General features: G+C 43.8%; 2 protein-coding genes across 3 annotated transcripts in view; one reads left to right on the forward strand and one right to left on the reverse strand.

Annotated features, from left to right (window-relative positions):
- STXBP1 (syntaxin binding protein 1) overlaps positions 1 to 10,322 on the reverse strand; it is a 203,423-nt gene extending 193,101 nt beyond the window's left edge. The window contains exon 1 of the mRNA XM_033959890.1: positions 10,128 to 10,322. The gene's annotated coding sequence lies outside the window, so the exon portion shown is untranslated. The remainder of the gene's footprint in view (positions 1 to 10,127) is intronic.
- The window catches only part of LOC117367398 (protein Niban 2-like), a 284,588-nt gene continuing 270,303 nt past the window's right edge, over positions 9,808 to 24,092 (forward strand). The window contains exon 1 of one of the 2 annotated variants that reach the window (XM_033959886.1): positions 9,808 to 10,158. In XM_033959886.1, coding sequence (XP_033815777.1) covers positions 10,104 to 10,158 — 55 coding nt within the window. In that variant the 5' untranslated portion in view covers positions 9,808 to 10,103. Of the gene's footprint in view, positions 10,159 to 10,555; positions 10,576 to 24,092 lie in introns of those variants that run through there. The other variant, XM_033959887.1, reaches the window with a different exon arrangement.

Below are 24,092 nucleotides of genomic sequence, written 5' to 3' on the forward strand. Positions count from 1 at the left end.
AGTGCATCAGACATTGTATCATGCTTCCCCAAAGATCTTACAAGAATTTTTTCAGATCTATAAACCGAGAAGAGAGCCTTAGAGATGTAAAGGGGATGAAATTAAAGTTTGAAGGGTAGAAGGTCGACTATGCATGCTAGGATCAGAGCATCAATGATATTTTCGCTAAAGGCAAGTTCGACCACGTCTCCCCACTCCTATCCAAACTTCACTGGCTCCCAGTTCACTCCAGAGTCCTCTTTAAATGTGCCTGTTTAGCTTTCAAGATCCTACATGGCATCCTCCCTCCCGTTATCCCACTCTTCTGGAACTCCTCTAACCCTAATTCCACTAGATCCTCCCAAAAACTGAAACTATCATTCCCCTCTGCAAAAGGTATATCCCGCGTAGGAAAACTAGGAACATCCCTCCCCTTTAGAACCACAGAACTCTGGAACAACCTCACATCCCCGCTCAGAATTTCAAGCTCCCTCCAATCCTTCCGCAAACACCTGAAAACTTGGCTCTTTTCAAAAATCTAACACTTCCCGCTCTTTGGTACCCTGTCCCTCTTTATCTTCCTAGCTCCTTTCCTATAACCCTTCATTGTAGCTCCTTTTCAACCTAACCCTGTAAACCGTGCCGAGCTCTACGCTTGTGGAGATGGTGCTGTATACAAACCTAAGGTTTAGTTTAGATATCTGTGGCTGGCGTAGAACTATGGAATGCCTTGCCTGGTATCCTGCGATTTTGTACGGGGAGGATAAATTTTAAGAAAATGCTAAAAACTCAATTATTTGCCAATGCCTTCTTATGCTAAGGTATATTTCAGTTGATAATCGCCTTTTGGAATTTTTTTTACAGCAATGTATGTTTGTATTTCTGAACTGATTGAATTTGCACTCTATCCCTGTTATAACAGGGATGATTAACGATGTTGTCTTGATATGTCTATGTTATACGTGATAATCGGAGGGAAAGAAGATTCTATGAATGTCATATAGAAACCGCATAGTTGTATGCGGTATATAAATTTTTAAAGAAATAAACATAATAATGCAACAATAACACGTGCAAATGTTGTGCCCCATATCCACACACACTTATACCAGCAATTGGCATGATGTAAGTGATCATATTCTGAAACAACATATACCGGTTTAAGTGCCATTATAGAATACCACTTAGCTTTGTGGCACCTTTTACTGAATTGTCTCCTTAGCAGGTCACATAATAATGTACATAATTACTCATAAAAAAAACAAAAAATGGCAAATTAACAGTTAAAATTCAGGTCAGACAGTACACAAAACTGTATATTAATCATAAACCCAAACACAATTTCTTGCTGGCTGCAGATGAAACACATGAATGATCTAAGAACAGACTCTAACTCCTGTCAAACACCTCATGGCATCATGGCACACTGCACCACACAGAGGCACTTATTAATTACATTACATTACATTAGGGATTTCTATTCCGCCATTAACTTGCGGTTCAAGGCGGATTAAAAAAGGTAAATTTAAAAAAACAGAGTTACAATGATTAGCTAGAGAGGTAAGTTGTAGATCTTATAAACATTTAATGGGTTGTTGAGGGTGAGGTGGTTTGTAAAAGAATTAATAGGTGGTCATAGCGGAGGTTCTTTTGTTATTATTAGTGCGGTAATGGGTAGATCAAATGTCAGTTTTAGAGTTACTAAGAGGTCGTGATGTTATTGCTGCTTCAGGAATTTCTTGAAAAGTATGGTTTTTATTTCTTTTCTGAACGTCCTATAGTCTGGGGTGGTCATCAGAAGGTTGGAGATCTGGTTGTCCAGCCTTGCGGCTCGAGTGGCTATGAGGCCGTCGTGTAGTTTTGTTCTTTTTACTTCTTTGATTGGGGGGGGGTATGAATGGGGAGTGCGTTTTTCTGTGTCTGGTAGTGGGTGCTTGGATGAGGCGATTGTTCAAGTATGATGGGCTGTCTCCGTGTAGGGTTTTAAATAATATGCAGTAGAATTTGAATTGGATTCTTTCTTGGATTGGAAGCCAATGTGAGTTGATGAAGGCTTCAGTGATGTGGTCATGTTTTCTCAATGAGTAGATGAGTCTCAAAGCTGTATTTTGGATTGTTTGGAGTTGTCTAATCGTAGTTACAGGGCAAGGAAGGAAGAGGTTGTTGCAGTAGTCCAATATACCTAGTATTAGGGATTGTACTATAAGTTGGAATTGTGTTCTTTCAAAGAATTTTCGGACTTGTCTCAGATTTCTCATGATTGCGAATGATTTCTGAATTGTTTTATTTATTTGCGGTTGCATAGTGCAGCATCTGTCTATGGTCATGCCAAGTAGTTTTATGGTGGTTTGGATGGGATAATTGATTGCGTTTATATCTAGGTTGGTTGTGGTTTGGACCTTGTCATTTTCGAGAAGGATGAATTTGACAGATTAACAACCCTACCAGGACCTATAAGTCAATATAATTCCCTTCTGCAGCCTCAGAGCCTCTGCTAGGCCGTCCCGCCTCCGAGGAAGAAGGAAGTTGCATCATCAGAGGCAGGACGGCCTAGCAGAGGCTCTGGCTACAGAAGGGAATTGATTTGCTAAAGCTACGGAAGGAGAGAGCGGTGCAGCTGCTAATACAGGGAAGCAACTCTTAAATGGTTTATTCCAATGCTATAACACCCTTTGTCCAGTAGGCCAGAGTCAGCCCAGTGGATCTTAGGGGCAGGGGGCAGTGATATCATTTTGATATCTTGTTATATTTCTGTTCAGTCCTTGAGATCAACTTCTGAACACCAATTGACTATTCCCTCTGTTTATCAAAGCCAATTTGCCTCAGCCCCAACATATGAGAGGGTACTGAATAGTGCTGCCCGATTCAGTAAAAAAATTTTTGATTTGATTCAGCCTATTGAATTGGTTTTTCGATTCGATTTTCCTGCCCAATTGGGTGTTTTTTTCAAACATCCTGATGGGTTTATTTTATAGCTTCTACACCCCCTTTGCCCTCTCCTACCCACACTGGCGCTGTGGTGTAAACAAAATAAAGAAACAAAAACGACTTTTCCTCTCTCTGTTAAATTCTAGGTCACGTTTGCGGTCTAACACCAGCTCTGGCAGGATACACTTTTCAAATCTGACATATTATAATCACAAAACAGAAAATAAAATGATTTTTTCCTACCTTTTGCTGTCTGGTTGTCTTCTGATAACTCGCTTCTTTCTTCTTTCTCTGTGCTAACCATCCATCTGCCATCTGTGTCTTCCCCTTCCATTTCCATTCCTTTCCCCTGGTCTGGCATCTATCTCCCCTCCCATGCCCTGACATCTCTCCCTCCATGGTCTAGTATTGCCTTTCCTTTCACTCCCTCCCATGGTCTTGGCATCTCTTTCCTCTCCTCTCCCTTCCTGGGCTTCCTTATCCCTCCTTCCCTCTCTCCCCAATTGGGTGCAGCAACAGCATTTCTCTTTCCCTTCCCCTCTCACTCTCCTCCTCCACTGCTCTCCCCCTTCCCCCATCCACTCTCCTCCTCCACTGCTCTCCCCTCAGTCCTGCTGCAGCTTTCCCTCTTCCATTTTAAGTCCAGCAGCACTCTCCTCTGTTCCCAATCCAGTAGCACCTCTCCCTCACCTCCCTCCTCCACTCAGCTCCAACAGTACCTCTCCCTCCCCTCTACTTCCGTTTCCCCCACCAACTAGCTGCAGCACTTCTCCTTTCCACCCCCCGGTCAAGCAGCACCTCTCCTCTCTGACTAGCAGGGTTCCTCTCCCTTCCCTTTCCCTCCCCTCTGACTAGAAGCAGTACCTTATCCACTACCTCCCAGGTCTAGCAGCATCACTCCCTCCTCTCCTTGCCTCCTATCAGCCCCCCTCCCTCTTGTCTCCCAGGTCCATCGACACAACGCCCCCCTCCCGATTAACAGGCTCTGATCGGCTTGTGGATTGCCCAGCCTGACTCGGCACAGCCTGAAATTGTGTTTGACTCCGATAAATAAAGTACAAAAGAAAAAAAAACAGGCGATTTTTCAAACCCTCCCCATAATACTAGCCTGTATTAGCAGCTGCACCACTCTCTCCTTCCGTAGCTTTAGCGAATCAATTCCCTTCTGCAGCCTCAGAGCCTCTGCTAGGCCATCCCGCCTCCGAGGAAGAAGGAAGTTGCATCATCAGAGGCAGGACCCAAAGTGAATCGGTGAATCGATTTGAATCGGAAATCAGACAGCACTAGTACTGAAAAGTTCTCAGCTCAACCAGCTTCCTAAATTCTGAGTATTATTTTGGCACTGTAGCTGAAAAGAGTGTTATTTCATTTTGCAAAGTGCCAGTTTGCAGAATTGTAATGCCGTGTTTTGACACTGATTCAGATCATTGATTGAACCATGTCAACAAAAAGTGTGGAATTTTCAAGTGTGGAATTCTGAGCCATCATGAAGTTCCTATTCCTGCAGAAGAAAACTCGAAAGAAAATCCATGAACATATGATGCAAACATTGACTGATAAATACCCATCATATTCTACAGTGAAGAAGTGGTGTGCAAACTTTCAATGTGGAGATTTTGAGACCAAAAATGCAGCAAGGTCTGGGAGGCCTCAAATGGTGTTATCTCCTGAAATTGTCCATGACCTGATTTTGGCAGATCAGCAAATACTGATTAAAACAATTGCTGAGACACTACAGAAATCCAGGGAACCTGTTGGGTGTATTATCTACGAGCAGCTGGGTATGCAGAAGCTGTCAGCCAAGTGGGTGCCCAAATGTTTGAATGCTGACGAGAAATGACATCAAGCCCCAAGTTGATTTTGCAGCATTTTCAGCATGCTAGTGCCAACTTTTTGGAATGACTAGTTACTGCTGATGAAACATGGCTACACCACTATGATCCTGAGCCAAAGCAACAGTTCATGCAATGGCAGCACACAGGTTCTCCAAGGCCAATGAAATTCAAGACCCAAAAGTCAGCAGGAAAGATCATGGCCATGGTGTTTTGGGATCAGGAAGGTGTTGTAATGACTGACTATCTTCCAAGGGGCCAGTTAATGCAGAATACTACTGTAATTTGCTATGCCAATTAAAGGAGGCATTGAAAGAAAGAAAAAAAAAAAAAAGGAGCGGGAAACCACAGAGAAGAGTTCTATTTTTGCAAGACAATGCACCTGCTCACAAGGCTGTCAAAACGATGGGGGTTTTAGTACATAGACCATCCACCCTACTCACCAGATCTTGCTCCATCTATTTTCTGTTTCCAAACCTTAAAAAGAATTTGAAAAGGGTGACAATTTTCAAGTGATTTGGATGCGATGGCAGCAGTGGAGAAGTATTTCAGTGAGCAGACCTCAGAGGATTTTTTTGGGAAGAGTTACAGAAATTTCAGATACAATGTGCCAAGAGTGCTGAACTTAGGGGTGAATGTGTGGAATAACTTGCGAGTTTCATGGCTCCAAATCATTCCCTTCTTTGTTGGGCTGATAACTTTTTCAACACCCCTCTGGTACTTCCCATCCGTAAGGAATCGTATGCTGTTTGCACATGGATCCTGTTTGTCTGTTTAGATTGTAAACTCTTCTTTTTAACTCTGTACAGCGCTGCATACTTCTGGTAGCACTATAGAAATAATAGTTGTGGTAATAGTAGTAGTAGTGTGTTTTCTCATAGAATTCTCTTCCACTGAGCCTTCGGACTGAATTTTCATACTCCAAATTTCACACAATTGTGTTTCGGTCCCCACTGGGCCTGCCTCAGGAGTCTGAACATTTTTACGTAGTTTTCTTCCCCAATCCTCTGACAAAATGGATCGCAAATATACAGTCCTTTCAAATATACCTCCGCAATCCTTCTTAAACATCTTTGTCGATAACGAGTAAAGAATAAAAATGTTTTTAATCTTTACTTGTTATCGAGAAAGATGTTGGAGAAGGATTGCGGAGCTATATTTCAGAGTTCTGCATATTTGCGGTCCATTTTGTCAGAGGATTGGTGAAGAAAACTACGTAAAAAGTTTCCGATTCCTGAGGCAGGCCCAGTTGGGGGCCAAAACACGATCGTGTCGAGTCTAGTGATACAATAAAGTTGATTGGACGCCAGAGTCTCCTTCGCTGTTTGTTCTCTCTTTCCTTTGGGAAGTTGTTTGTCTCCTGTTTCTTTGAGGTATTCTACTGTATAACAGTGCGCCTAACCTTTAGGCATGCCTATGATCCACCTATGAGCCTTTCCTGCTCATGCCCCTTTTCAGATTTGTGCACTAGAAGAGATGCACACCACTTCACAGAATGCACCTACAAAGTTGTGCGCATAACTTATGAGTGCCAATTATCGCAAATAATTGCCAATTATTGGTGCCGACTGGTTTATTAAACCATTAAGTTGCACGTACAAATTGGCTATGTGCACCGATTTGAATGCGCAACTTAGGATGCCGATATACAGAATTTGGGCCTGTGTGTGCACCTGGAATAGCTGGCACCAGGATTCAGCTAACTTACATCTGCAATTGAGTGCCAATTGAGGGTCTTATAAATTTGATTGGCAAAAAACATGAAAAGTTTCAAATCTGGACACCTAACATTTTTTAGCTTTCAGGGTGTAATACTTACCCTGCTGTAGTCTGACTCAGTGTGGCTGGCTTTGTCTGTGGTAGATGCTTGTTACTCTTGCTTGTGTTTAGATATGTGCTTTTGTGTTTGTGATGCTGGATATCCTCTATAATAAAACCCTAAGCGCGCATGCACACTTACAACTCCTTGTTCCCTGACAGCGTGATGTGTGCCTCCGTGCCAAATTTGATTTCAGGCGCGTGGGGTGGCTTGTGACGGCTTGCGGCGCGTGCAACGATTTGAGCGGCAGTGGCAGTTTGACTCCTGTGCTGCCGCTGCCGGGACGCCTCTTCTCACCCCCAGACCAGCAAACGCAGCAGCCACGGGGCATTTGCTAGGCCAGCCCACTTCGATAATGCGAGGTGGGCTGGCCTAGCAAAAGCCCCGAGGCTGCCCAGGCTAGCGGATGCTGGACAGGGGGAGAGGGAAAGGAGAAGGCCTACTGCTGGACAGGGGAAGCAGGGAAGGGGTGCTGCTGGACAGGGGAGGAGGAAAAAAGAAGGGAGAAGGCCTACTGCTGGACAAGGGGGAGCAGGGAAGAGGTGCTGCTTGGCAGTGGGGGGTAAAAGGAAGGGAGAAGGCCTACTGCTGGACAGGGGGAGCAGGCAAGGGGTGGTGGTGGACAGCCGAGGAAAGAGAGAGACAAAAAGAAAGACAGACAGACAGAAAGCGGCCAATGAGAGAAAGAAAGACACACACACACATCTATTCTAGTACCCGTTAATGTAACGGGCTTAAAGACTAGTACACATATAATATGTATGCACTTACATTGTATCTGACCCAGAATATCATTTTTTATTTACTTAGAAATAAACATTCAGGTTCTACTTTTTTGGTATTATAATTTTATTAGTCCTCTATCTGTTGATCCCAGTATACCCTCCCCCCACACACAGAACAATGAAGTGAAAAGGTGAGTTTTGAACATTTTTCCTCTGTCAATTTGGAGCAATCTCATCTTTTTATCTCACTTCTGCCCTCAGGTAGTTGTGAGCATGTGTGGACTTGTACCAGAATTTTTGTGTTTCTGCTTGTGAGGGTCTCTTCTGAGTCTGTACCTGTGTTTCGCTGTGAATAATGATATACCTGTGAGTGCCTCAGCGTACTGGTAAATGGACGGATTATGCCACTGAATTAGCCACCGCCTCATGGCCACACATACAGTGAGGAATCCACCCTGTGATGTTTCATGGCAGTACTTACTATTACTATTCATTCAGTCGTGTCCGACCCTTGGATCCTCTGTAGGCCAGTCCTCGCCATGTTTCCAAGTTTATTTATAATTTGATATACCAAGCATCAGCACGTATCTGGTTGGTTTACAATGCTAAAAATATAAAAATTTGGAAGTAAAAGAAGAGGGGGGTGAGACAGGTTACGACATAGACATTGACATAAACAGGTACGAAAAGAGCTTGGGTTGGGAAGAATAATAATTACATTGTAAAATAAAAATAAAGGAAGGTAAGTGGGGAAGGGGTGTCGCTTCCTAGAAGCGGTTTCTCTTAGAAAGTTTGCTGCGGTTGGAAAAAAGGATTTTATCTTATGTTTTCGTATGCCTGAAGCAAGAAGGTTTTGAGTTTAGTTTTGGATTTGTCAAGAGAGGTTTCATGGCGAAGATGAGATGGCATGGCAATCCAGAGGGTAAGGGCGGTGACAGAAAAGATTGTGTTTCTGGCATAGTAGAGTTCCTTAACTGGAGAGACGGCCAATAAGTTCTGATCGGCAGATCTGAAGGCCCTAGAAGATGAATAGGGAATAATGTATTTATCAAGAAAAGCTGGAGTGCGAGAGAGTCTAATTTTGAAAGCGAGCATGAGTATTTTATATGTGGTACGATGTGAGACCGGAGAAGGGGAGAGACATGGCCGAATTTTTTAGCTTTACAGATAAGTTTAATGGTGGTATTTTGGATGAGTTGCATTCGACGCGTTTCATTTTGAGTAATCCCATGATATAATGAATTGCAATAGGCGAGATGAGAAATAATCAATGAGTGAATTAGGGTTTGGATAGAGGCGATATTAAGAACATAGGTAATAGAGCGAATGAGGCTTCTTTCAATTGCCTGATGTTCATTCCTGTGTCATTGTTGATGGTATCCAGCCAACGGCAGTATTGGTAAACAGGATGAAATTCTATAACTGGGTGGCCCCATCCTGGTGTCCCAAAGACATGCCATAGTAGCCTCTGAGCACCAAGATGCCAAGTTATCCAGTTCCAGGCTGGAGATTTAAGACAGTCCTGGATTTCTGACCACCCCATGCTGGTGCATTATGGGACCTGCAGCATTGATTTCAATGAATAGGATTAGACGCTACAAATCCCATACTGCTTTGGGATGCAAGTTCAACACCAGGACTGTCCCAAAATATCCAGCCTAGAATTGGGTAATCTGACATTATCGAGGTGTGTAAACTTGGTATCATGCCTAACATTTATGCACATGCAGTTACACTAACCATAGACCTGAGGTAGATGTAAGCCATCAATGCGGCAGGGACAAGTGTAACATAATATTCTATAAATTAACAGTGTAAGTGGGAGATCCGTTGATCGTTCTCCCAAGTATATGTCCTTTTGCATTTATGCCACTTACATGCTTCATTACAGAGAGGCACTTATGTGTTAGTGCTAGTAGTCAAACATTTAGCATAGAATTGATCTTATACTGCGATACTGCGAGTGGGAACCGCACCTGCTGAGTGGGCTCTGAACTGTTTCTCTTTGGGCTCCTTTTACTAAGGTGGGCTAGCGTTTTTAGCGCAGGCAGGAAATTACCGTGCACTACACCGAGCGCTACGCTTCTAGAACCAACGCCAGCTCAATGCTGGCGTTAAGGCCTAGTGCGTGCGGCAATGTAGCGCGCACTATTCCGTGCATTAAAGCCCTAGCGCACCTTTGTGTGAACTTGTGACTATGCTTCTCTGTATCTATACAGCTCTGCAGGGCTCTCTAGGCTTGAGATTCACCTGGGGCTCCTCAGAGTCACGTGCAAGGCCTGCACTCCATCCAATCTGCCTTGTGAGGCCCCAGTTTCCCAGTGCCACAACGAGGGCTTTCTGCTTGTTCTACTAACCTTATTACACAATCCGGGCAAAATTTCTCCCCTTTTCTTTAAAAATAAAACGAACTACATTCGTTTACCAAAAGAAAAGACCACACCTACTTTTGCAACCCCCCCCCCCCCCCCCAACAAATCAGACATAAAGCAAAGCCTGGTTAAAAAAGCAGGCAGCAGCAGCCGCCGCCACACTAGGGTGTGTCTGACGAGCGAGAAGCGGGGAGGGAAGATCGGGAAGGATCTGAGCCCAGAGCTCCAGTCTTTCCCCGCCCCTGGCTTGCCCACGGCTCTCTCCTTTGCACAGAGCGGGTTGCATTTGAGGTCAAAGCTCCGTGCGATCGCCGGGCGGGCGCGGGAGTCCGAAACCCAGTCCTTTGGCCGGAAGGAGCTCCGTGTGCCGGGCGTAGAGGTTTTGCACTCTTTCGGTCGCGTCCCGCGTTCCTTTCGGGCTTTTGGATTTGCAGGAGCCCGAGCCGCCATGGGGGATGTCATCTCCACTCACCTGGATGAAAATAGACGCCACCAGATCGCAGGTAGGCGGCCTTCGCTTTCTCCTTTCTGGGTGAATTGTACGAGGAGTCCTAACTGATGTGGTTGTTTGTAGGGCTTGAGGTGCTGCGTGTCTTTTTTTTTTTTTTTTTTCCCCCAAACTCGCTATGATCTGGTTTCCCAAACGAAACCGAGAGAGAACTTTTTTTTTTTTTGGGGGGGGAAGGTGGGTACTGCTATGCTTCCACCCGGTCCATTTTGGTTTGGCCCCGCGGTCTCCTTTGTTATCAATCGATTCTCTGCAAGGAAAATCCTAATCCCTATCAAACCTCTCCCCCCCCCCCTCCTCGGAGGGATTCATTACATTGATCTCCCTCCGCGCCCCGCTTTGCGTTTCTAAGTGTTTCCTTTCCAGCGCTCCACGTTGCACTGGCTCTGATCTCACCTTGGGGGCAGGCACAGTAAGACTTTTCTTTTCACTTTTGTGGACGGGAAAATGGAGGGGGACAGAAGGAAGGAGAGACTTGATTGAAAACTTTTTTTTTTTCTTCTAAATGACAGAATGACCTGATTTTTTTTCTGTTGCTGCTGGCTAACAGAAGACGAGAGTTAAAAAGAAAAAAAATAAATAAACCCAAAACTATTTAACGAGTGATGGTCATGTCATGGGATTCTCCAGGCGCTGAGCCATTTTAATGTGTGTATATGTACATACATATTATTTGTACGCCAAGGTTTTTCAGAGTCCTAAGTGCAGGAAGTCCGATGGGCACTGCCAGTATAAAATGTTTCAAGTGTACTTGTAAGAGGCTGGGTCCCTGCAGGATCTGTGGGCAAGATAAAAGCTTCCTGACCTTATCGTGCTAAGCGTTGCTTAAATTCCACTCGATTGTTTTTTTGTTTTTTGAGTAGCTGATTTACTCTCCATTGTTAATTTGTGCTATGCTTGAACATTTTAGGGCCACCCAGTGAAGTGCTCTTGGCATGCAATCTGCAAGGGCTTGGCTGGAGCTCTCCCCCCCCCCCCAAGGATTTTGCAGCCTAGGTTGGGGTGGGGTCTCAAGTTCTCAAGACACAGCAATCCAGTCTGGTTTTCCAGATAGTCACAATGAATATTGATAAGTTGAATTTATAGCACTACCCCCCCTGCAGAGCTATCTTTGCCATATTCATTGTGGGGTGTCCTGAAAGCCTGCTTGGCCAGATGTGTCCTGTGTTGAGAATCCAGCCTAATAATTATAATACATTTATTTATATACTGCAATACCTTACAGTTAACTGAGGTTTACAATAAGAGGTAAGAATTGTCAAAAAAACAACAAATATACACCACAAAACATAGTACATTATATATAAAATATAGCATTAATAAATTATTAACTTATCTAGATTATACATATTTATCAAACAGATAAGTTTTTAATAATAATAGCTTTATATCCCATCATACCTTTTCAGTTCAAAACGGTGTACAACAGGAGGTGTGCTGTAAGGAGAACAGTGAGGTAACATCAAATAGATTTGTGAAGGGATAGATAGACATTTCTCCTAGGACAGGGGTAGGCAATTCCGGTCCTCGAGAGCCACAGGCAGGTCAGGTTTTCAGGATATCCACAATGAATATGTATGAGATGGATTTGCATGCATTGCCTCCTTGAGATACAAGTCTATCTCGTGCATATTCATTGTGGATATCCTGAAAACCTGACCTGCCTGTGGCTCTCGAGGGATTGCCTACCCCTGCCCTAGTACAAGCAGGATGAGTCGGCCACATATGGGTGATGTCCCTTCAGCTTCCATTTGCGGATAAGCTCTCCAATAGCTCAGAGAGATTTTTTTTCTCTCTCTGAGCACGTGCAGTGCCCGGGACCCCACCGGACATGCCCGAGCACTACCCATTTCCTCCTGCTTCCCCCTAACCCCCACTCTTTAGTCTCCGCCCGTTCCCATCAGTCAGATTTTCTACAGCTCTCCATTACAGCTTTTCTACTCATCACCTTGTGGTGAGGCGACATAGGATAGGAGGAAGAAACATGAAAGACGAGATAAGTGTTATGCAGATTTGAAGGATCAGGTAAATTTGTCGAATAAGTGGGTTTTTAGAACTTCCAACTACTCTTTTGCACTTTACTGTAATCTCCAGCATTTTAAGCTCAAGATCGGAGATTCTCAACCCAGGACACCTCTGATCTTGAGTTTAAAATGCTGGAGATCACAGTAAAGTGCAAAAGAGTAGTTGGAAGTCACATAGGGCTGGATTCGGTAAATGACGCCCAAATTTGGGTGCTGGGAAAAAAATCAGTGCGGAGCGCTATTCTATTAGTAGCACTCGGAGCTGAAAGGGATTGGGACTTGTATACTGCCTTTTTGTTGATTTTACAACCACACTCAAAGCAATTTACAAAAAAGTACTTTAGTTATCTTTATATAGTAGAACAGTGCTTTAGAACCCATGCTGGCACCCAACAGTTGCCTTTGGGGCACGGGAGTGGCCACACTCTCTCTCGAGTTGCACACTAGGAGATATAGGAATATGAAATTATAGACTAGCGCAAAGGAATATGCGTGTGTAAAATCTAGTGCCATTTAATTGCAATAATTAACATCAATTTATTGCTGGTTTATAGCTTGTTAGGTAATTAATTTGTGTGTGCATCTGTGATTCATTTGCAAAATTTGGCACCCAAGTGTGGGTGCCATACATAAAATCTGGGTGATAGCACACCACAGGGCTTGACAAATTCTTAGCATCAGGTTGCCATAGTGCCTAGAAATTGTATCCTGGCACCTGGGATTTCACCCCCCCCACACACACATTTATTTTTATTCTATTGCTGTGCTGGCTGAAATTGGGTTTTGTTTTGGGGGTTTTTGTTAATTTTTTTTATCCCTGCACATCAATTGGGCTCTCAACATAGAGCCATGCAGTGCAGGGGGTTTGGGAAGTCTAGTGGAACTTAAGCTATGTGCTGCAGGAAGTTGGGGGAAGTCTCACGATTTCAAATCCCATGAGACTTGCCAAGCCACCCTGCATTGCACAGCTCAAGTATGTAGAAGCCCAGTCACCGTGTAGGAGAGATAAGTCTTTTTTTCAGGCAGCTGTGAATAAGAAGGTACGAGCAGAGAGAAACTGGTGAAGGCTGGAGAAGATCACAGGAGAGTCTGTGGGAAGATTGTATAAGAGGAACCAAAGGGGACCCAGGCTATGAATATAGGTGAAGCAAAGAGGAAATGTCTCTTTACTTCGCCTTTCTTGAGGGTGCTTTGGGAAGGGAGACTATAGACTTCTGCAATTGATTAGCAGAAGTACCTCGAGGAACTGATTTATTAAAATTTCTTTGCCCCCAGGCACAAAATAGAAAACAAAATCTTACGGTAGCAAGTAATATTCTAAGAGAGCTACTGCTAATGTGGGAGGGGATTCCAAAACCCCTCCCCAAACTTCACTAGGGACAATGTTGGAAGGATGGGGGAAGAAATGAGAGGTTTTTGGGTTGGCTCTTAAGATTTAATGAAAATTTGGCTGGGCCTGTTGTACCACATTATCACTTGTGTAGTGCTTCAAGGTATGAGGCTTGATATTCTGGTTTCATATTTTGAGGTTTAGTTTCTTACCACACCCTTAATTCCTTGCATACATTTCTGAGGTGTTAATTCAGCTCCTTTGTTTCTCTGTTTATCTTGTGTACAATACATGTGAACACCTTTTTTTTTTTTTTTTTTTAATGTGCAGGTGAGTGTGAAACTCACTTTGAAATCTAGGGCTCCTGAATTTATCTTCTAGAAATTCTAAGCTTTATCGCTATATTCCAGTGGCTTTCAAGCCGGTCCTCGGGACACACCCAGCAATGAGGTTTTCAGGATTCCCACAATGAATATTCTTGAGAGATTTGCATACAATGGAGGTAGTGCATGCAAGCTTCTCATGCATGTTCATTTATAGATACAGTAGTCTCATGTCTCAGTTAACTGGGACTTTAACCTAACCAGCCAAAAAATTGCTGGGGGGGGAAAAAGAAAAGTCCCTTGAAGCAGCGGCGGTACTGAGCCGCAACCCCCCCCCCCCCTCCTCCCTCCAAAGAACTACAAGCGGCAGCAGTCCTGAGCTGCAAACCCCACCTCCCTCCCAACCTGAAGCACCAGCGCCGCACCTGAGCCGCGAATCCTCCCGCCCTGAAGTACCAACGCAGCAGCAGTCCTGAGCTGCAAAGCCCTCCTCCCTCCCTTCATCTCCGAAGCAGCTATGAACCCCCTACCACCCCGAAGCACCAGCGTGACAGCGGTCCTAAGCTGCAAAGCCTTCCTTCCTCAAGCCCCTTAATGGCAGAAGCAGACGGCAGTCCTAAGTCTCTTTCTCTTCCCCCCCCTTGCCCCTCCCACCAAAGCAGTCTGTTTTGAGGTTGCCTTTTGCTGACTGCTGTGTTAGACAAAATTTCTGATATACTCTCAATTAACCAGAAAAACAGTTATCTGGTAGCCACCAATCCCCATGGGTGCTATATAGCTGAGATTCTACTGTATACTGAAAACGTCACTGGCTGGGTGTGTCTCTAGGACTGGGTTGAGACCACCCCTCCACTGCTTGTCTCTTTAAATGTTACAAGAAAAAAAGTCAGCCAATTTTGTTGTACTGCTGCCATATTGATAGGCTATTGGTCTGACAACACAACACTCAAATGTTGAGTTGAGGAGACCCAAGGGCTAATGCAGAATTCTGCCACAAGCGGGAGTCTATGGTTATTGAGAGGTGTACATTAGAGAATCAGGAATGACACAGTGACTTACCTGTAGCTGCAGGTAACCTGCCAAAATGGGGAGGAATAAACTGGTTGCTGTGGGTATGGGGACAAGACCATTTACTGCCCCGTGGAGCGGTGAATGGCCTTATCCCCGCAGTTAAGTATTTTGCGTGTATTATCTTACTTATCACCCCTCGCAATTGTGTGGTCCAGCAGCCCCCTCCCTCCTTCCCTCCCGTTCGCCGTAATCCGGGCATCTCCCTCCCTTCGCATAGCTGCCTGAAACTTCTTCTCTGATGCAACCAGAAATAAGTTGAGTTGGATGAGAAATTTCAGGGCAGCCGCATGCAACTTGGGAAAAGGCTCCAGTCACTCAGAGATAGAAAAATGAAAATCGCTAGCAAAGGTGAGGGGAAGGGAGGGAGGGAGATGCCTGGCCCATGGCAATTGGGAAGGAAGGAGGGAGAGGGCTGCTGGACTGCGTGATCACAAGGGGTGATAAGTGAGGCAACACGCACATGGAAGTGGGTAGGAGAGAGAGGGGAGAAGACCTTGAAGGAAAGTAGGGAGGGGAGAGAGTGGAACAGACACTGAAGGGAAGTGGGAAGGAGAGAGAGAGGGGAGCACATGTTGGATGGAAGGAGGGAATAAAGAAAAGAGCACATGCTGGATTGGAGAGACAGATGCCAGATCTGAGGGAGGAAAGGAGGAGAAAGATCCTAAAAACCATCTGGGGGAGGGAAGGAAAGATGAAAGGGAAGAAGATAGAGATGGGGGGAGCAGAGGGAAGAAGATGGGTGCCAGATCAATGGGGGGAAGAGATGGAAGGGAGAGGCGGACAGTTTCTGGTAGAGGTATTGAAACAGACTAGATGCTATATGGAAGAGGCAGAGAGAAGGTAGACAGTGGATGGAAGGAATAGAATGACGAGAAGATGAGGGAAGCAGAAACCAGACAACAAAGGTAGAAAAAAAATTCTATTCTTATATTGTAGTTATGTTGATAAACATTTAAAAACAAAGCCCTGCCAGCTGAAGATCTCTTCCTCTAGTTTGGCAGCCAGAACTTTGATTTATAAAATGACAATTGTACAGAATTGTTACTTTTTATACTTTTAATAAAATAAGTTCATTATAAAGCTATTTGAGGTTTTTACAGACAGGGACATATTTTTTTACTCTGTGCCGTTCTCTAGTGTTACTAGGTGCACAATGGAATTCAGTGCAGAAATTAACTCATGCAGTGCACATGGGCTCAGAATATATTAAAATGAATGGATGAAGCCACTAGGTATTCCTCCATAATGCACAGATGTAAATGTGAGCTAATCAGCGCCAGATTTGGGACTTATTTCATTTTTTTCTCTCTTTATGTGAAAGTGCCAACACACATTTGCTCATGAATTGGAATGTTCTGCACATAAGTGTCAGCCTTGCAAGACATTTTTATGAGCCAGAACAACGTTCTGGCTCATGCAGATGTGTGCTAGATGTGCACATAGTGAAAGCCACCCTTAAGAACATAAGAATAACCTTACTGGGTCAGACCAATGGTCCATCAAGTCCAGTAGCCCGTTCTCATGGTGGCCAATCCAGGTCACTAGTACCTGGCCAAAACCCAAAGAGTAGCAATATTCCATGCTACCGATACAGGGCAAGCAGTGGCTTCCCCCATGTCTTTCTCAATAACAGACTATGGACTTTTCCTCCAGGAACTTGTCCAAACCTTTCTTAAAACCAGCTAAGCTATCTGCTGTTATCACTGCAGAACCTTTGTGAGCATGTGTCTAGAAAGCTTTTTCTGATTGGTGCACAAGTTCTGTGTGCTTTGAATTTGCATCTCATTAGCTTACTGAATATTTCCTTATTAATCTTGCAGTAGAAGCCACAATCTCAGCCATCCATGCATGATTCTACTGTGTGCCTTTTTGCATGGTGATGGGGCAAAAGTACGCGAGACTTCGGCGTGCCGACATTGCAGTGCAGACAATTCGGCGCAAGACCCCAGTGCACCGCCTAAAAAGTTACTTTTAAAGAGCTACGACGGGGGGCGTGGGGGGAACTTTACTTCATACTCTTTGCGCTGCTGTGGGGGGGGGGTGCAATCTCCCACATTATAGAGAAAACTTAACTTTTTCCTAAAAAATCAGGAAAAAGTTCAGTTTATTCTAGGGGTTCCCCACTCACACCCCGCGTCGGAGCTCTTTAAAAGTCACTTTTTAAGCGGCGCGCTGGGGTCTTGCGCCGATTGTGCAGCAATGTCGGCGCGCCGAAGTCCCACGCGCGAATCACTATGAACCTTCTGCATTGACCCTCTTCCATCCAGTGTGATCTGTGTGACAAAATTACTTATAGACTCCATTTGCTTAAAGTATTTCATAGTAACATAGTAGATGACGGCAGATAAAGACCCAAATGGTCCATCCATTCTGCCCAACCTGATTCAATTTAAATTTTTAAATTTTTTTCTTCTTAGCTATTTCTGGGCAAGAATCCAAAGCTTTACCCGGTACTGTGCTTGGGTTCCAATTGCCAAAATCTCTGTTAAAACTTACTCCAGCCCATCTACACCCTCCCAGCCATTGAAGCCCTCCCCAGCCCATCCTCCACCAAACAGCCATATACAGACACAGACCGTGCAAGTCTGCCCAGTACTGGCCTTAGTTCAATATTTAATCTTATTTTCTGATTCTAAATCCTCTGTGTTCATCCCACGCTTCTTTGAACTCAGTCAGTTTTACTCTCTACCACTTCTCTCAGGAGCGCATTCCAGGCATCCACCTCACTCTCCGTAAAGTAGAATTTCCTAACATTGCCCCCTATAGCTAGATAGACATCTTCTGCAGAGAGATGGGGCTGCAGCAGAGAAGAAACCAGTAGTAGTGCTTGGGCCCCTTACTCTGCTGTCGAGACTTGCACGGGCTGAGAATTTGTGGATGGATGCACCAAGGCAACATAGTTTTCCTGGGTTTGATTCTCTTCCTTGTCTGAGGAGTTGGGGGAATTACGGTACACAGAAGAAAGAAATAAGCTTTGCCAAATGTATTCTGCTGGCAAGTGGAAAATCTGCTTTGCAGATGGTATTTGTGAGGTGACTACCCCCCCTCCCCCAGCCAGCTTCCTGTTCTATGGTAGGTAGTATCCTTTCAAACAGAAATCCCTTCTGTGGCAGGAAGCCGCTGTGGCATATGACTAATTAATGATAATAAAACTGATGAAGCAGCATGAGGTGGATGACATACTAGAGGCCTTTCCTCCTCCGTATGTTTGTAGTAAATGGCACAGATTTATCTGATAAGTGGATATCAAAACCTTCACTTCACCTATATATACATTATATTGAAGGAAGGCAGAATGTAACTTTCAGGGAAAGGGACATCTCCAAATGGGTTAGGTGCATGTCTCTTTAACTCCCCCCCCCCCGTCCCTCTTTTGCGAACGCATAGCGTGGCATAGCGTGGGTTTTAGCACTGGCAGCGGTGGTAACTGCTCCGACGCGTGTAGGAATTCTATGAGCGTCGGAGCAGTTACTGCTGCTGCCGGCGCTAAAACTCGTGCTATGTGTTTGTTAAAAGGGAGGGGGGTATGTTAATAAACTTCAGACCTTAGTTGGGATATGATTTTTAAAACTTACCATTAGTGCAGTATGTAGTCGCAGATGTTTCAGAAATTAAGTTGAATAATATGCAAAGGGCATGGAGAATGTTTTTCCCACCGTGACATGATAAGAACTGTTTATTATCTGGCATCATATGTTCTTTATATGCAATGTTATGTAGAAAAAGTCACTATCTTTTTTATTATAGTTTGCAAAATAAATATTTAAAATGGAGATGGTCAAGCAAAATGTATTGATAAAAGCATGGTTAGCAATATTTTATTGAATATATTTTGTTTGACCACTTCTGTTTTAGGTCTTGGTGATTTGGTGTGGTCACTGTTTTCTGATGTACTGCAATGATTTTTTCCACATTCCACCCCCCCCCCCCCCCTGTAGCTCAGGATATCGAAAGGCAGAACACTCCTCTTCCATTCTGAGTCAGGACCACCACGTGTATCGCTTCCTGTCTCTTACTGCTTTATGTCCTTGGGCAAGTTTCCTGGTCTCAGAGCCCCAGCGCTCTACAGTTGCAACTGAGTAATCCTGATAATCTTCTAGTGTTTCTCATTTCCTCACTTGTCAGGCTGCTGGCAGTGCCAAGTTCTCAGTCAGTTATTTGCACTATCTCCCTGTAGAAAAGCGTTTCTGGAGTGTTTGGGAGGTGATAGCGCTTTGACATACTTGTTGAAATGCCCTCAGGGACACAAGAGGGAAGCAGAATTTTCTCCTTACCCATTCAGACTGACCTTTTGTTAAAGTCCACCAGTTTTGCTGTAGGCCTTCATAACATTTCACTGGAAAAGAAATCGTAATTGTTAGTATTCTGTAATAGATAACATAATATAACAAATCATTTATATACTGCATCTTCCTCGCAGTTCTCTGCGGTTCACAATTCCAAGATACTGCACATTTGCAGCAAAATACAATTCAGCCTAAGTAGGTCTTTAATGATTTCCTAAAGCTTAAAAATGAGTCAGATGTTAGAATCAATGTGTCAAAATTATGATCCCAAAAGGCTGCCTGATAAGCCAGTATTCAATTCAAAAATCTTTCTACATTGGCAACCCTTTACTGATGGAAATTCAAATAGTCTAGGACCTTGTACAGAATGCAAGGTACCTGCAAACTTAAAATGATCAGGAAGATAAAATGGAGCTAGACCATTTATTATCTTATAATACATGCAGCCAAACTTAAAGTACTCTGGCCTCCTATCTGCAGCCAGTGTAAAGTCAGTAGTAGTCTGAAATATGATCAAATTTATTTAAGTTGAATATCATTCTAATGGCTGTATTTGGGATGATCTGCATCCTTTTGATGTTCGTTTTTACTTGTAGCTAAATATATCTGATTACAATAGTCTAGAGCAGTGTTTTTCAACCTTTTTACACCTATGGACTGGCAGAAATAAAATAATTATTCTGTGGACTGGCATCAGTCCGTGGACCAGCGGTTGAAGAACACTGGGCTAAGTTGTGGGCCAGACCCCGCCCATCTCTACCCAATCTCCATCCCAGACATCGCCCCCTTAATAGTACTAATTGCACCTTGCACATCTCGTACCCCATCTGGAAACCTTCCCTCTAACATTGCAACATCGGAGAGAAGGCTTCCGGTTCAGGCGCAGGACATGCGTAGGAGCCGCTTTCCGTGGCTTTGTGCACTGAATCGGTGAGGAAGAGGGAGCTGGCTCGAAGATAATGCTGCATCGATCGCACCGTGGACCAGCGGTTGAAGAACACTGTTTTGGGCCTGATGCACATGCTGGCCCTGTGGACCGGCACTGGTCCATGGACCGGTGGTTGAAGAGTACTTAAAACTAAGGATTGAACCAAAATTCTAAATGCGTCAAAAGTGAAATAAAGTCTGATCGTCTGAAGCTTCCATAAAAAAAAAAATTGGCATTTTTAAACTAAAGAATTCATTTGAACATCTGAGGTAAGTTCTCGATGTAGATAGACCCCTAAAATTTTTATTGTTGAAAGGATGGGATACTGTCTACTCCATTCAATTTCAATGACTGAATATTCTTTAAGCTTGTTGGATGGTGAAGCATGAAAAATATTTGGTTTTATCGAGATTTAAGTGTTTATTTGAAAACTGTCATCAGGATTCCACGGAATGGAGACCAGAGAATTGGCAGAAGTTGAGGATTGGCACTGCGATTATTATATCATCTGCAAAAGTTTGATTCCTAATGATGATAATTTGGTTTCCGGAGAAGCATAAGCAGTTATATAACTGTGCACTTGTAAGTGCTGAGATAATTGGTACTTGTGTGCATATGTGTACTCTTATTTTATGAAATTAGCATGTAACTAGAAAGGGGCGCACATATGTTCAGAGTACAGGAAGGGAATGTTTATACCTTATCCCCCAAATTCTGTATATAGTGCCATAAGTTGTGCATGCAGAACCGATTTGTGCACCCAACAAGCCTAATTGGTGCTGCTGATTGGCAATTAATACCTAATTGATGCTAATTTGCACTAATTACAAGTTACATGCTATTGCTGCCTGTTTCATCAATTCACCTCGGTGAATTGATTCATTTTCTTAAAAAAAAAAAATCAGACTCGCCAATTCAGTGAGTCCTGACATATCTCCAGGTGTCCTAAAGTAGCAGCAGCTGTGGCGGTGACTGGTTTGGCAGAAGCAGCATGGTGAACAGGCTTCTTGTGGCCTGCCCTGCTGGTGCCTTCCCTCTGCTGTGTCACTGATGCTGGGCAGGCCATAAGATGCCTGTTCACCGTGCTGCTTCTACCAAGCTGGCCACTGCTGCTGCTACTTTAGGAGGCCTGAGGGGGGAGGGGGTGTCAGTCAGGAGGTGCTTCACAGGGGGATAGGAAGGAAGGAAGCTGCTGTGTAGGGGGATGGAAAGCTGCTACACATTGGGGGGGGGGGGAGAGGAGAGAGGAAGAATTGGTGGAGATGAGATGGAGGAGAGGAAGGGAGAGATGCTACAGAGGAAAGTCAGGGCACTATTTTATCAAGAAAATTATTTATATTTATTACTGGTACAATCCACTGTGTTGGCCCAGTTGGACTACTGTAATTCTATTTATTTGTGTATTAAATAAGGCAGTTTAGATCGTCTCCAGTTAATACAGAATACAGCGGCCAAATTTATTTTTGGAAAGAGAAAGTATGACCATGTTTCCCCATTGCTGAGAAAACTCCATTGGCTTCTGGTCCATCATAGGATACAGTTCAAGTGTGCATGTGTGGTTTTCAAACTCCTTTATGGAATATTTGACTCTTTGATTTCCCTTAGTGGGAATTCCTTTAGATCCTGCTATTCAAGAATTACAACAATTCACAAATTAGCTTTTCCTTCTCTGAAAGGTATTAAATGCACTGGGAAGCTTAGTAATCTTATTTTTAAATTGGTGAGAATTTGGAATGGACTTCCAGATTCTTTAAGACTGGTAGATCAGTTATTTCAATTTCGAAAAAGTTTAAAAACCTGGTTGATTTCATAATAGTTAATTTGATTTTAGCTGTTGTATAGTAATTTTAAGTAATTCAACATACTTTTTTCTAACTTTTTCCATCCATCTAATCTAACATAAGAACATAAGCAGTGCCTCTGCTGGGTCAGACCAGAGGTTCATCATGCCCAGCAGTCCGCTCACGTGGCGGCCCATCAGGTCCAGGACCTGTATAGTAATCCTCTATCTATACCCTTTTCCTTCAGGAAATCATCCAATCCCTTCTTGAACCCCAATACCGTACTCTGTCCTATCACACCCTCTGGAAGCAAATTCCAGATGTCTACCACCCTTTGGGTGAAGAAGAACTTCCTAGCATTGGTTCTGAATCTGTCCCCTCTTAATTTTTCCAAATGTCCTCTCTTTTCGAAAGTTTGAAGAATCTGTCCCTCTCCACTTTCTCTGTGCCCTTCATGATCTTGTAAGTCTCTATCATGTCCCCTCTAAGTCTCCGCTTTTCCAGTGAAAAGAGCCCCAGTTTTTCTAATCTTTCAGCATATGAAAGGTTTTCCATACCTTTTATCAATTGTGTCGCTCTTTTCTGAACCCTCTCGAGTATCGCCATATCCTTCTTAAGGTGCGACATAGAAACATAGAAGATGACGGCAGATAAGGGCCATAGCCCATCAGGTCTGCCCACTCCACGACGACCAGTATTGGACGCAATACTCCAGATGCGGGCGCACCATCGCCCAATACAATGGCAAGATAACTTCTTTTGTTCTGGTTGTAATACCTTTCTTGGTAATACCTAGCATTCTATTTGCCTTCTTAGAGACCGCTGCTGACAGTGCCGATGGCTTCATTGTCTTGTCCACTATTACCCCAAATCCTTTTCTAGGGTACTTTCACCGATTACCAGCCCTCCCATCGTATAGCTGTACTTCGGGTTTCTGTTTCCTACATGCAAGACTTTACATTTCTCTACATTAAACTTCATCTGCCATCTCGTCGCCCACTCTTCTAGTTTGTTCAGGTCCCGTTGTAAATCTTCACAGTCCTCTTTAGTCCCAACACCACTAGTTTGGTGTCGTCTGCGAATTTTATTACTTCGCACTTCGTCCCTGTTTCTAGATCATTTATAAATACATTGAACAGCAGCGGTCCGAGTTCTGACCCCTGAGGAATACCACTCATGACCCTCCTCCAGTCAGAGTAGTGGCCCTTCACTCCTACCCTTTGCTTTCTACCCGCCAACCAATTTTTGATCCATCTATGTACATCTCCTTCCACCCCATGGTTCTTCAGTTTCCGTAGTAGGCGTTCATGGGGTACCTTGTCAAAGGCTTTTTGGAAATCTAAGTATGCGATGTCAATGGGGTCCCCTTTGTCCATCCATTTGTTAATTCCTTCGAAGAAGTGCAATAAGTTCGTTAGGCACGAACTTCCCTTGCAGAAGCCATGTTGGCTTGTTTTCATCAGTTTATTCCTTTCTAGATGCTCATCGATGCTGTCTTATTCATTTTTAAAGATAGGCGTAACATTAGCTATCTTCCAATCCTCCGGGATCACGCCTGTTTTCAGGGTTAGATTACAAACCTGCTGTAGTAGTTCCGCTATTTCCTTCTTTAGTTCTTTCAATACCCTAGGGTGGATTCTGTCCGGGCCCAGAGATTTGTCAGTTTTTAATCTTTCTATCTGCTTATGTACATCTTCAAGACTTAACCTCCATGGATGTCAATTTTTCTGCCTGATCTCCTTTGAAGATTTTTTTCAGGTTCTGGCACGTTGGATGTGTCCTCTTTGTAAATGCTGACAAAAAGAACATGTTTAGTCTATCTGCCAGCTCTTTTTCCTTCTGCCAGCTCTTTTTCCTTCTTCACCACTCATTTCCAACCTAACCAATTTCTGTTTTTATCCCACAGTTTTTACTTAAGTTTCATTTTTAACGAACTGTAAACCAAGTCGAGCTCCTTAGGGAGTAGATTTGGTATATAAAATGAAGATTAGATTAGGTAGAAAGGGGTGAGAGGGAGATATCCTGCATATGGTGGAGGGGAGGGAGACATGCAGAGAGGAGAAATGTTGGACATAGGGTAGAGGGCAGAGAGATGGTACATGAAGAGAAAGAAATGGTGCCACCTGGAGGAGAGGGAAGGATGCTGCATGGAGGAGAATAGAGAGGTTTGACCCAGGGCACAAAGC

The sequence above is a fragment of the Geotrypetes seraphini genome, chromosome 10 (genome assembly GCF_902459505.1).
Source record: "Geotrypetes seraphini chromosome 10, aGeoSer1.1, whole genome shotgun sequence".
Lineage (NCBI taxonomy): Eukaryota > Metazoa > Chordata > Amphibia > Gymnophiona > Dermophiidae > Geotrypetes > Geotrypetes seraphini.